We start from the raw sequence: 12,311 nt of genomic DNA, 5'->3' as shown, positions 1-12,311 counted from the left end.
TACAGTGGGAGCAAGGTTAGAAATGAAGCACAGGTCCTAATGTGGGACCATGTCTTCCTCAGGGTGACGAATTTCTCTCACCAAAGGGAGCCAATCAGATTCTATAGAAAGACAGAAGCCCTGGCCTTGCAGTTATATTTCAGGATAGAGTGAAGGAAAGGAATGACCAAAGGGAGTGAGCCCACGAAAGTACAAGGTTAGCCTGACAGTTAATTAGAAGTTTGAAGGAAGAGAGACTGGCTGTTCTGCAAGATGGTTTACTGCCTGCGTTTTCAAGGACCCCTGGCAACTGGAGAATTATGAGATCTGTTCCTTTTTCCTTCACTGCAATGAATCATGCCTCTGATGACAATCATATGTGTGTGTGTGGAATCGTGTTCTATCAGCTTCTCTCTGAATTATTGCTTATCACTCAGGGGCCCCCCAACCACTTGAAGATTGCCAGGATGACATTCAGAGTTGAGCTGGGAAGGTAAGACATTCTGTTCTGGAGGACGTGGTTGGTTACACCTGCCACTCAGGGATGTCCTGGCTCCAGGAATCTTCTCGCTGCCACATGCCAGAGGACATCGCATAGTCGTTCTGAGCAGGCCCTGGCAGTGGCCCAGTGGCCTGGCAGCTAGAGGTGGGCACAGGGAGTGTTTTTTCCTCTCCTTCTTCAGCAAGACAGGATCTTGAGGAAGGCTTTGCGGAACTCGACATTGAAGGTGGTATAGATCACGGGGTTGAGGGCGCTGTTCACGTAGCCCAGCCACGTTGTGGCACTGTAAAGCTCCGGGGACACGTGGCATGCTTGGCAGTGGGTATTGAGAACGTGGGTCAAGAAGAAAGGCAGCCAACAGACAATGAAGGTCCCTACGTTGCGTAGGACAAGAAAAACTGGGTAAGGGGTTTGCTTACTCCCTCTGTTGTAACATAAAAATGAGTCACAGCTGTCTACCTTGTGGCAGCCACTATGCTGGAAGTTTTAATACCCTTTTAATTTTCACACCAACTCTATGAAGTAGGTGTGATTAGTAACTTTTTTTTTTGGATGAGAAAACTACATGCTAACGTCTTTGACTCTTCCCAGGCCTTTGCTCCTAAATCAATTTTCTAGTTTGATCTCTAGATAGTTCTTTACTAGTTTTTTTCTACTTCTCAATTCAATTCAAATATTTATTTAATGTCTGTCCATACATGACATAAGCCTAGGCACTCACAGGATAGAGAAGAAGACCTTAAAGGCACAATTGACACAGTTAAGTCTGCTGAGATTAACATAGGGGCTCCCTAGATATGAGAAGTCCCTGAGATAGGAGAAGTTTGCAGCTCTTCAGTGACAATAAGCAATGACAATGAAAGTTAGTGAACTGCCTTCACTAACTCCATGGTACCTGTGACCTTCCAATTTTTCATTTCTTTATTTAAATAAAGTTGATATTTTTCTACTATAAAAACTAGCACTGATTTTATACATTATGGAAGACTTGGTAAATATGGAAAAATAGAGAAAAGCAAAATAATCACCCACCACCCAAAGACAATCAATCACTTTGACATCTTAGTGAATTAATTTTCAGTATTTTTTCCTCTGTATTTAAAATAATCTCGATGTTATAATGCCATATGACAGTAGTTTTTTGCATCTCTGTTTTTTCACTTTATATTTGAAAATAGGTAAGCATTTAGTAAATATCCAATGTGTGCCAGACACTTCTATTGAATCATTATTTATTGTTTGATTTATTCATTATAATTCCAAGTGATACACAAAATCTACAGCTCAATTAGGTGATATGTTTGGTTTCATAAATTTCAGTTTAGGTCTTTTGAGTTTCCATCAGAGTTAACATTTACACACAAACTCCTTTCATTTATATTATAAACATTTATCAATAAGTACAATCATTGGATTTCCAATTTCTGTCAAAAATGGTTACCTTAGTATCCTCTGCCAGCTCCACTAAACTCAGTCTAACCCATCAAAATCCAACCCATCCAACTTAACCTGACTCAAACTCACCGAGTACGATGACCAGCATCTGGGTGGCCTTCTTCTCCCGAAGTGGCATTCCCCGAGGTTGCAAGGGCCCCAGCTTCAAGGATGTTGACAACCTGCCGTTACTGAGTTTTCGAACCTCTAAGCTGAGCTTGGGTGTCATGGTGGGGCTGAGGGAGTTCCGAGTCCTCCCCTCCCTTTTCAACTCTCCTTCCCCTTCTTGGAAGCCTGGTCTCCCCAAGGCAGTATCTTGGCAGATGCTGTAGTAGCGTTTCAGCTCCATGTGTGTCTGGCCAGGGGAGAGGGGCTGCAGGTGTAACAAGAGAGAGTCCTGACATTTCTGGGGATATTGTTTATCTTCTGACTGTTCCTGAAAGGGAAACAGAATACAAAGAAGGAAGAAAACAACATTATTGTGTGAAACCTACCGACGGTACATCTGAGAGTGGTGGGCTCGTGGGAAGTTAAGGTGAAAAAAATCTGCTTCTGTCTTTACAGCTAAAAAGTATCTACCACATATAGAACATTTGAGAATCACAACAATCCCTTGAGGAGGGTAGCACAGAATTACAGCCTGGCCTTTTTGAGTTGGAATGACCTGGGTAGACGGAGGAACATATTAAATGACACCCCTGGGATATAAACAGAAAAATCTGAATGTGGAAAACTACAAAACAAATTACTCAGTTTCTTCAACAAGTGAGTTGCAATGACAACACCATCACATTTACCAGGTGCAGAGTGTGGGTCCTTTTTAAATTTGGTTCAAATAAACCAACTATAAAAAATTTACAAGACAATTGGGGAAATCTGAACATTGGATATTCAGTGATACTAGGAAATTGTTAATATTTTTGTGTGTGTGTGTGATGTCTTGTGATTAAGTGTATTTATAAAAGAGCCTATATTCTTTAGAGGGTTTCACAGAAATATTTTTGGTTGAAATGTTATGTTTGAGATCTGTTTTATAACAATCGAGTAGGGGTGTGTGACATAGGTGGGAGTGTCAGTTGAAGTAAGATGGGCCATGAGTTGACAATTGCTGAAGCTGGCTGATGGCTATTGAAGGATTAGTTATATTTATCTTTCTACTTTTTTATTTTTGAAATTTTCAATAATAAAAAATATAAAAAAATAGGATTTTGGTCTCAGCTTCCTACTTAGTGGACACATCCTTGGGGGAAGTTTAATTAACTTTCAATTAACAGAGACATTTAATTAATGTCCCTGAGCCTCATTTGTAAAACAAAAAAGAAATGAAAGTAAATGGGTTGGGATGAGTAGACAGAGTAGAAAACTGAAGACATGCGGCTGTTTCCGGTGTTTTGGGAGGATGCATGTGTGCTCAGCCTCTGAACTTCATCCCGTGTTTGAAGAGTCAGATGCTGTGTCAGTCTTGGGTAGAAGGTAGGATTCCCCAGCACCCTTACTGAAGCCACCAAAGCCAGATACTCGCTCTCTGCAACCTCCCCACCGGGCAGCTAGAACTCTGGTACGTGAACCAAGCCCAGCCAGTCGGAAACTCGCACCTACGACCGTGAACTGGAGCACAGCAAGCAGGGAGACTTCAGAATTCACTTGGCAGTGGTGACAGTCAGTGTCCAGCGTCCCAGGTATTCTACGCAGAGTCTTCCCTAGGTGTGAACAGCATCTTCTGAAGCTGTCCTTCAGCCTTCCCACTGAGTCTGAGCGCCTTGATATCCTCCCAGTAAATTCCCTTTTTGCATAAGTTAGTCAGTGTCAGCAACCAAAACCCTCATTAGTCTCTCTTTAGTTCAAGGAATCATAGTCTTCCAGTTACAGAGGGCCAAGTACACAGTATACACTCAGAAATATGGTTGAATAAGTGAATGAATAAATGAATGCAAGTGGCCTTCAAGATGATTTAATGTTTTAAAAACTGCTCCACAGAGGTATTTGTAGGGATTTTATCATATTTTTTTTAAATTTGTTTTTCGTTTTGATGGAATTTTCTAATAACTAATATAAGTATATTGTGTTTTATCTGAATGACCATTGTAACCAAGATTATATTTATGATTGAGCATCTAGTGATCTTCTAAAAGTGACAATATTTGACTTCAAATGCATTATATCTGAAACTAAAGGACTGGGGACAGTTTTGAGAGTACTTAGGAAATCTCAGATTTGAGAACTCTGATCTAGTACAGCTTGTTCCCATTTCTCAGATTTGGAAATTCATTCCTATAGAAGGAAAGTGATTCTTTCAAAACTGTGTATTGGTGAGTGTATTTTTCGGCTCTCTCTGCAAACTTTTATCACGACCTCCATGACTGACATGAAAAACACTGGGTTCCTTTGGATCTGGCTGGCGGAGCCCTCCACTCCCAGATGGCAGGACAGAACCTAATTCTCCACACTCCGCGCAGTGCCAGCTTCTTGGTTCTCTAATCTCATTGTGGTCACCACTCTTGCTTCTTTTATCCTTGGAGCCTTCTCAGAACTTGAATTTGCCATAGGCAACTTTAAAGCTATTATTCATTAAAAAAAATCATTTACAGCAGGAATCTGTAACTGCTACATGAGGCCTGTGTAAGGGTGGTTAATTAATTATACAGAGATTAGACAAGGCTCAGACCTTCATCATTATGGGCTTTTGAAGTTTCATTCCTAATATTTACTTGGCTGTGGCGTTCAGGGAGAAGAATACTGGTCTTTTATTTAACACCTTCAGGCCCCACTCCACACATGGCTTGCTTGGGGAGGCAGGGCTGGCTTGAATTGGAAGAACAAGTCACAGATCATGAAATTGTCTTGGCTTTTCCCACACTTAGTGGCAAATAGGCACTTAAAAGTCTCCCATTAACCTCCCTTGGCTCTGCACATACCTGTTACCGTGATGCGCTCCCTGTTCCCTCTAATGCAGGTGGTTCTGGGTGGTATCTTTACAACACATACATCCAAGAGTCATTGGCTCCAATCATCGGGATCCAGCCAATAGTCATGTGCTTTCTGAATATCATTAGATAGTTCCTATTCTGAAGCTCAAATCAGATAGGATCTCAGATCTGTTATTTAGTATAGATACAACTGTGGGACTGGGGATAGATTCCATTTGAGGGTAGAAGTGAAAGTAAGTCAAGCCAATGTCTTGAGAAAAGATCTCTTAATCTTTTCCTACAATCAGAGGTATGGCTTACTTACCATTTTCCCTGTGGCATCTGATGGAAATCTGGCCCTTATTGAAAACTGCCGAATAGGGTGCAGCCGCAGACAGGAGGACTAGGGTGGGTTGAAGGGGAAACAGTTGTGGGTTAAGCTCTACGTAGTTGGGTCATTCAGATGACAATGCTTTGAATACAATATATTCATATCCTCAGTTTGGGTCCTGACCTCCTGTTTCAGGGGGACCAATATTCTTATTCTACACAAGCCTTGGGATTTGAGTTTAAGACTCTGACTCTGACTCAAGTCATCATAGGTCGATCAAGACATCCAATTTGGACCTGCCTTCAAGATCAAACTCAGTTTTTACTCTATGAAGCCTTGAACATATTGACTTCTATTATCTTATAACCTCACCAGAATTTAATATTTAGCTGCTTAATTGTCTTCATCTCACATTTGGCAAACATCCCATTCAGTTTTAGGCTGCTCATTAACCTTGGCTGGAGGTGTGTTTTGTTTGTTTGTCTAAGATTCTAAGCTGTATAATATTCCTTCTGTTTCTTTCCTAGCAAATTTCAAGTGATTGGCAATCATCCATTCATGCTTCAAGTACATCTTAAAGTGTTTGCCAGGCACGGGAACAAGCAGAATTTACAGCCCAAGCAATTGGAAGATTTCCACGACCTTCCTTTTCAGAGTCTCGAAAGATCTAATAAAATCTGTCATCAGCATCCCATCCCACCAGCTGGTTAGGGTTTTGGCACAGAGGCAGAGTAAGGGAAAGAAGTTTCAGTGGATACCCAGTGATTCTTGATATGAATGGTCTGGCCAAAAAGCCATTTCTGGGAACCCACCAGCAGTGAATGGTAAAGCTGCCACACTAAAACTTCATACCTGTGTGACATCTGAACTGCAGGCCATTTGGGGGCCATGGAAGACTTTGGAGGGAAGTAGAACAAGCCCAGAAACTATCCTATCGATTTGCCAAGTAAAGTGTGCTCTAGGGAAGACTATCAGCGCACTTCTGAGATTGGATTTCCTACTTCTAAAGCACAGCCAATGCCTGCAGATTAAAAGGTGGGTGTCAAACGTGTGTCCCCGGTGTAGCAGTGCAGGCAAGGACATGCACTGCTGGACACAGTCGGGGAGGCCTGGGGCTGGGTGCTGTCTTCCTCCTGCCCCTCCAGGGTGCTTACCTGCTGGGGGAAGCCAGGCCTGACACTGAGGCACTGACTGTTCTGTCGAGTGAGGATCCGTTTCCGTCTCCTCTGTCTCAACACCACATAGATCCTGGCATAGACGAGGACAGTCACTCCAAAGGGCAAGTAGAAGGACACCACTGATGAGTAGAGGACAAAGTCAGGGTTGGAGATGGAGCAGACGCTGGGGTCCCCTGTGAGTGAGAGAAGGGGAGAAAGCAAAGCCGTCGGCCAAGTAGGGACCTCAGCAGGGAGCACAAAACATGGTGTCTCCACCATCTAATCCACATGGAGCATTGAGAAGCACTGGGGGCTGGTCCCACCTACCCCATCTTCATGTCCCAGGTTATGTGCTGCCTCCTCCATGGAGGCTTCCTTGCTTGAGTTTCTCAGTCAGAAGCAACTCTCACTTCCTTTATGTCCCACAGCCCTTTACTTTTGTCACTTTTGTGTGTTTAAGTTGTGAGGGTGGGGGTGGGGGACAGTCTCAGACACCTACAATGTCAACTTGGTGAGGATACGAGGTCTCATTCATCATTGTGCAGCTCACAGGTCACTTAAAAAGAAAATTTACCAGTGATTATATGCCAGACACTGCTCTACACTGGGGCTGCAAAGATGAATAAGATATCGTGTCCGCCCTTGAAGGAGCTCACAGGCTAGACAGACAGATGATCCCTTCCGCATACTGTGCTAAGTGTCACAGAGGAACATGGCCTGGGGCGCTGGGTGGAGAGTCACAGAACAGCTGAGCAGAGGCTCCCTGGAGGGCCTCCCAGTAAAGGGCCTGCTGGTGTGGAGGCATCAAAGGATGGGTGAATGCAATGAAAGAAAGGAGAAAGACTTCTTTGCTGAGAATGCCAGGTCTCCGATTGTGAATCCCAATTATGGGGCAGGTGGTGGCTGAATGGAGGCAATTCTATTTTTCAGGGAATCCCAGTTATGCTCAGGGGTGCGATGGGAAAAGAGCCAGTGAACATATTGTCATCGTGGACAACGTGAATTGAGTTGTGTCCTTGTCCTTGCTTTATGTCCTGAAATGCTCCTGCCACTCTTCCTGAGGAGGTCCCTGCAGCCTTTTCTTCTGAACTCTGTATTTTACACACTAACTACTACTTTAAAAAAAAAAACAGGAGCAAAAGTAGGTATAGCATGCTCCCATCTGTGTAAAAATCGACACACACACACACTCACAGGTGTGCTGCATGAGTGTGTGTATGTACTTGTTCCAAGCACTATCTTTTAAGAATATTGGTGTTTACATCTAGGGAGGGAGACAGGGGAACTGGTAATCTACATGTAAAGATGTATATATATATCTCATTACACCTTATGTTTTATCATGTTCCAGTATTTATTTTTCCATTAAAAATATTGAAAGCATATGTCTGAAAAATGGAAAGTGAAGGGAGAACACAGAGCTATTTTGGGATCGCTGATCAAAGGAAGGCCCTCAATATACAATCACTGAACCCACGCTGTCATACCTTCCTTCCTCCCCTACATAAAAAACTGCTGCTTGTCCTTAGACTGAGTTTTGCAGCCTCTCCTGTGCATCCCATGAGGCTGGTCAGTAGGCGGAGTGACAATGGGCAGTGAGTGGGGCCCTGCCCCAACCTTCAGTGGCCTGGCCTTGGTGTGTGTCCTGGGGGCAGGGCAGAGTGAAGCACCACACATGACAATTCTGAAAGCTTCTCTCTGCTAATTCCCCAGGGAGGTGGCAAGGGTAGTGAGGCACCCAGGAGCTAGGCTTCTCCAGGAGATGAGGTGCCTGGTCCTAATTATTTAACTGAAACAGCACTGTGCTGTCAGCACCATGGTTGTTGAATGAATACATGAACGATGAATAAATGAGCCACGTGTACAGATGAGCATTTAGTTAAGCAGTCACTAGCTGATAATGGGGAAGGCCGGTAGGGGGACTCCCCATTCTCTGAAATTGGGATGTTTGTCCCAGTGAATCACAGCAGTTAAGGAGGAAAGAATGATGATGAGGACCCATCCACGTACACATTCAACACACGCTTACAGAGTACCTGCTATATTTCAGGCACTGTGCTGGGTGGTAAAACACCAAATATGTTTTGTGGGCTAGCCTAGGAACTTGAGTCCTGCAGTGATGTGAACAGCAAGACCACAAGCAAGTTAACTTGAGAGATTCATGAACTTCTGGCTCATTGAAGGATTTGTCCTCAACTTGTTTCCAAGATAGGAGATCCTGATGAATTTGATTTTACAATAAGCCTTTTAACTTAGTGCTTCTCAACCAAGCCCCACCACACCCAGCTCCAGTGTTCTGAAAGCCAGATGAGGCGTTCTATTGCTAAAATCTAAAAAGCCATCCTCTGTTTCCTTGTTTCCAAGGAAAATTAAGACAGTTCATAAGACTTAACTTTAAGTTTTCCTGTCCTTGAAAGTTTCTTAAACCCTCGTCACCAGCTATTGCTTATCCATTCTGGAATTTTTAATAACACAATAGCCACCTGATTTAGCAGAAATTTTTATTTTTAAATTTTTTATTGAAGTATAGTTAATTACAATGTGTCAATTTCTGGTGTACAGCAGAATGTTTCAGTCATGCATATACATACATATATTTGTTTTCATATTCTTTTTCATTGTAGGTATTGAATATGGTTCCCTGAGCTATACAGAAAAAAATTGTTTTATATCTATTTTACGTATAGTAGTTAGTATCTGCAAATCTTGAACTCTCATTTTATCCCTTCCTACCTCCTTTCCCCCAGTAACCATGTTTGTTTACTATGTCTGTGAGTCTGATTTAGCAGAAATTTAAATACTAGTTATTTTTCTTATCTGTGAAATGAAAGGGTCAATGACCTTTAGGGTTTCCTCTAGTATTACCACTCCATCCTCTGCTGCCATGAGGGGCTCTTGATGTGATATTTGGCTCCTGAAGGCTGGGCCTCTGCTGGGAGTGGGGGCAACACGGGTCAGCCAGACCCCAAGGCCTTGGAACTCTCAGTGACCCAAGATCCTACCTTCTGTGTGTGCGCCCAGAAAGGCATGACACTCTTTTCTTAGACAATAAGAGCGATTCCAAGTTGGAAGAAACTGAAGTTCAACTTTGCTCTGCCTCATGCTCTCTGACAATTCACAATCCCCCTGGCAGCCCATTTCATAAAAAGAAGAGCTATGCCAGGAAGTTCTGTTTTGTGTCACACTTAGTGAACATCCAGCCACTGGTGGTGTTGGCAGAATCCTGCCCTTTCCTCTTCTACTTTTCATGAAGGGAGTAGGAAAAAAAATGGCTAAGAGAAGTCATTTATATTGGGCTTTCGAATGAAGTTGGGAACTTCCTTACAGATGCAAGAGGTGCTCGAGGAACCCACATCCATCAAGATAATGAAGCTATGCTGTGAAGGTCGGACTGAGGCAGAGGAGGACTGGGCTCATGAGTCCTGCTCGCAAATTCCCTGAACTGCATTCTGGGGTGAGACTACCAGGCTCCTTTCTGACCACCAGCAGAGCAACCACTGTTTAGACTGTCCTTGGAGCAGGGGCATAGTTAAATGTGGAGGCAGAGGAAACTTTTCTTACATAATAATAACAACAATAACACTAGCTAATATCTATTGGGTTTTTTACAGTGGACCTGACGCTTTAACACAGTATATGAATAAGTGGAGAGCTTAATCTAGTTAATGCATCTAAAAGTTCTGGATTTGCAGATACTAACTACTATGCATAAAACAGATAAACAACAAGGTCCTACTGTATAGCATAGGGGACTATATTCAATACCTTGTAATAACCTATAATGGAAAAGAATGTGAAAAGGAATACATATATGTATACATGTATAACTAAATCACTGCTGTGCACCAAAAATTAACACAACATTGTAAATCAACTATATTTCAATAAAAAAATTTTTAATTAAAAATTTAAAAAATAAATAAAATAAATAAAAGTAAAGCAGAGAGAGATGAGACAGAGGTGAGCCTGTATGTGCTAAGTCATGAGCCTTTTTTGCCTTCTCAATTCTACTTGAAAATTCTTTTGGAAAGATTTTTCTGAATTTTGTTTCTGGAACAATGATCTCACTGGTGGCAACAACACTGCAAGTAGTTCATCATTCTCCTGCACTTTATATGTTGACATTAACTGGAAATCCTGTCTAACATCAGATTTTGAGACTAAATGTTACCAGCATGTGTGTATGTCTGTGTCTGTGAGCATGAGTAAGGCCACCCCCGTCAGCCTCCAAGAATGAGTAAGAGGAATCACGCAGCCCAGTGAACGTTGGTGGGGGTCTGCTGCTGGCCGGGGTAAGGACTGCCTCAGTCTATCAGTGGTAGTAAGCGCCCTGTACTGCAAATTCTAACTTAGAATGCATTTTCTTCCAGAAACAAGGATATAGAAGGTGGCTTAGTTATCAGACTAACCCAAAAAGCCCACTTAGAGTCATCAAAATGGTATTTTAGTGCCAGAGTCAGCCTCTCTAGTGGTGTTTGAGAACGTTGCGTTGGTGTGATGCACACGCGTGTTTGTGTGTATAACGTGTCATTGCTGAGTGGTAATGGTAAGTGGCACTGAGTCATGCAAAGATAATAATGGCATATTTTAGGGACACTTTGAGTTAACCAGGCAAATATTTGTTGGATAACTTGGCTGCTTAACCTCTAATGTGGCAGAGAAACAAGTCTGACCTTGAGCAGGTGGTATGTGCTTGGCATGTCTATGTGTGTTATCCCAATTTAATCCTCACTTAATTGTAAAAAAAAGCTCTGTGAAGGAGGCAGAGGGAAATTATATCCTATGTAGGCTTAGATTCTAAAGTCAATGATTAAAACGAAAATTATATAGAGTCAAAATTCAATTAGTAAGTCCCCTCAATCACATAAAGATTTACAGGGTTTGATTACAACCTTAAACAGTAACAAGTAAAGCTGTATGACACATGCAGTAAGATGTCAAGTATTATAAAGAGTTAATTTTTTTAAAATTATTATTTTTTGGGGGGGTTGGTAATCAGGTTTATTTATTTACTTAAATGGAGGTATTGGGGATTGAACCCAGGACCTCACGCATGCTAGGCAGCCACTCTACCACTGAGCTATACCCTCCCCTCAAACATGTAATTTTAGAGATGAAGTTGCTGGACTTATCTGCAGGAAGCCATATATAAAAATAAATGTTGAAAAGTTCCTAACTAAATACATAGACTGAATCTACATACTCGATTTTGCTCAGGTTTATGCCCCGCTGTATTATCATTCCACATTTAGCAGTAGGGAAGTGTAACTCAGAAGTCAAGTAACTTGTTCAAGGGAGACACAGCTGTTAAGTGGTGGAACTGGAGTTCGAATCTAGGTTTTTCTGACTCCAGAACCTCTGTCTTCCAAAATGGATTTTGACTTCTAAATAATTGTCCAGCAAATGCCTCTTTGAAGACAATTTATAAGTTAAGATTTGCCTGTATTTATACGTAATGTGTTACAATATAATGTATTTGTGTAAACACAAGTACACAGCTATGTGACTTGTACGTATATACTAGAAATTTATGAACTTGGAACATAGTAGGAAATGAACAAACCACTTCAAATGGACAGAACAAGAAATCTACATGAACACCAGAACATGAGTCCATCAGTTCTCAGTGAACACTCAGAGCTTATTGTCAACACCTACAACTTTACTGTATGTGCTAAAAGTTTTCATTCAACACATGAAATTCCTGAGGTTGGAAAATCATGGTCATGGAACAGACACTGAAGGCACTGACCCTTATGAGGTGCAAATCTGGATCAGTGTCATAGCTAAAAATCCCAGACGTCTAGGTATACACAGTGTTCATCCATGTGTTCGTCCATCCATCCATCTATCCATCCAAAAGAAGATTTACTATGTGCCAAGTATCATGGCCAGAACTTTCATGTATTAAAAAATATAAAATAAATCTTGCAATAATTTAGGAATTTATCATGCTAGAAATGATTCTTACTGAGTAAAAAGTTAGAAATGGATATCCCACT

The 12,311-nt window shown here is 41.8% G+C and overlaps 1 protein-coding gene across 1 annotated transcript in view; it reads right to left on the bottom strand.

Moving 5' to 3' along the window:
- Positions 1–598: 598 nt before the first annotated feature.
- DRD3 (dopamine receptor D3) overlaps positions 599–12,311 on the bottom strand; it is a 33,459-nt gene continuing 21,746 nt past the window's right edge. Inside the window, exons 4-6 of the mRNA XM_072967571.1 lie at positions 6,307–6,503; positions 2,006–2,288; positions 599–855 (exon numbers count right to left, since the gene is read on the bottom strand). Of these exons, the coding sequence (XP_072823672.1) occupies positions 659–855; positions 2,006–2,288; positions 6,307–6,503 (677 nt within the window). The 3' untranslated portion in view covers positions 599–658. The remainder of the gene's footprint in view (positions 856–2,005; positions 2,289–6,306; positions 6,504–12,311) is intronic.

This window comes from Vicugna pacos, chromosome 1, assembly GCF_048564905.1.
Source record: "Vicugna pacos chromosome 1, VicPac4, whole genome shotgun sequence".
Lineage (NCBI taxonomy): Eukaryota > Metazoa > Chordata > Mammalia > Artiodactyla > Camelidae > Vicugna > Vicugna pacos.
The sequence above is the reverse complement of the archived record's forward strand: the minus strand, read 5'-3'. Positions and strand labels throughout refer to the sequence as shown.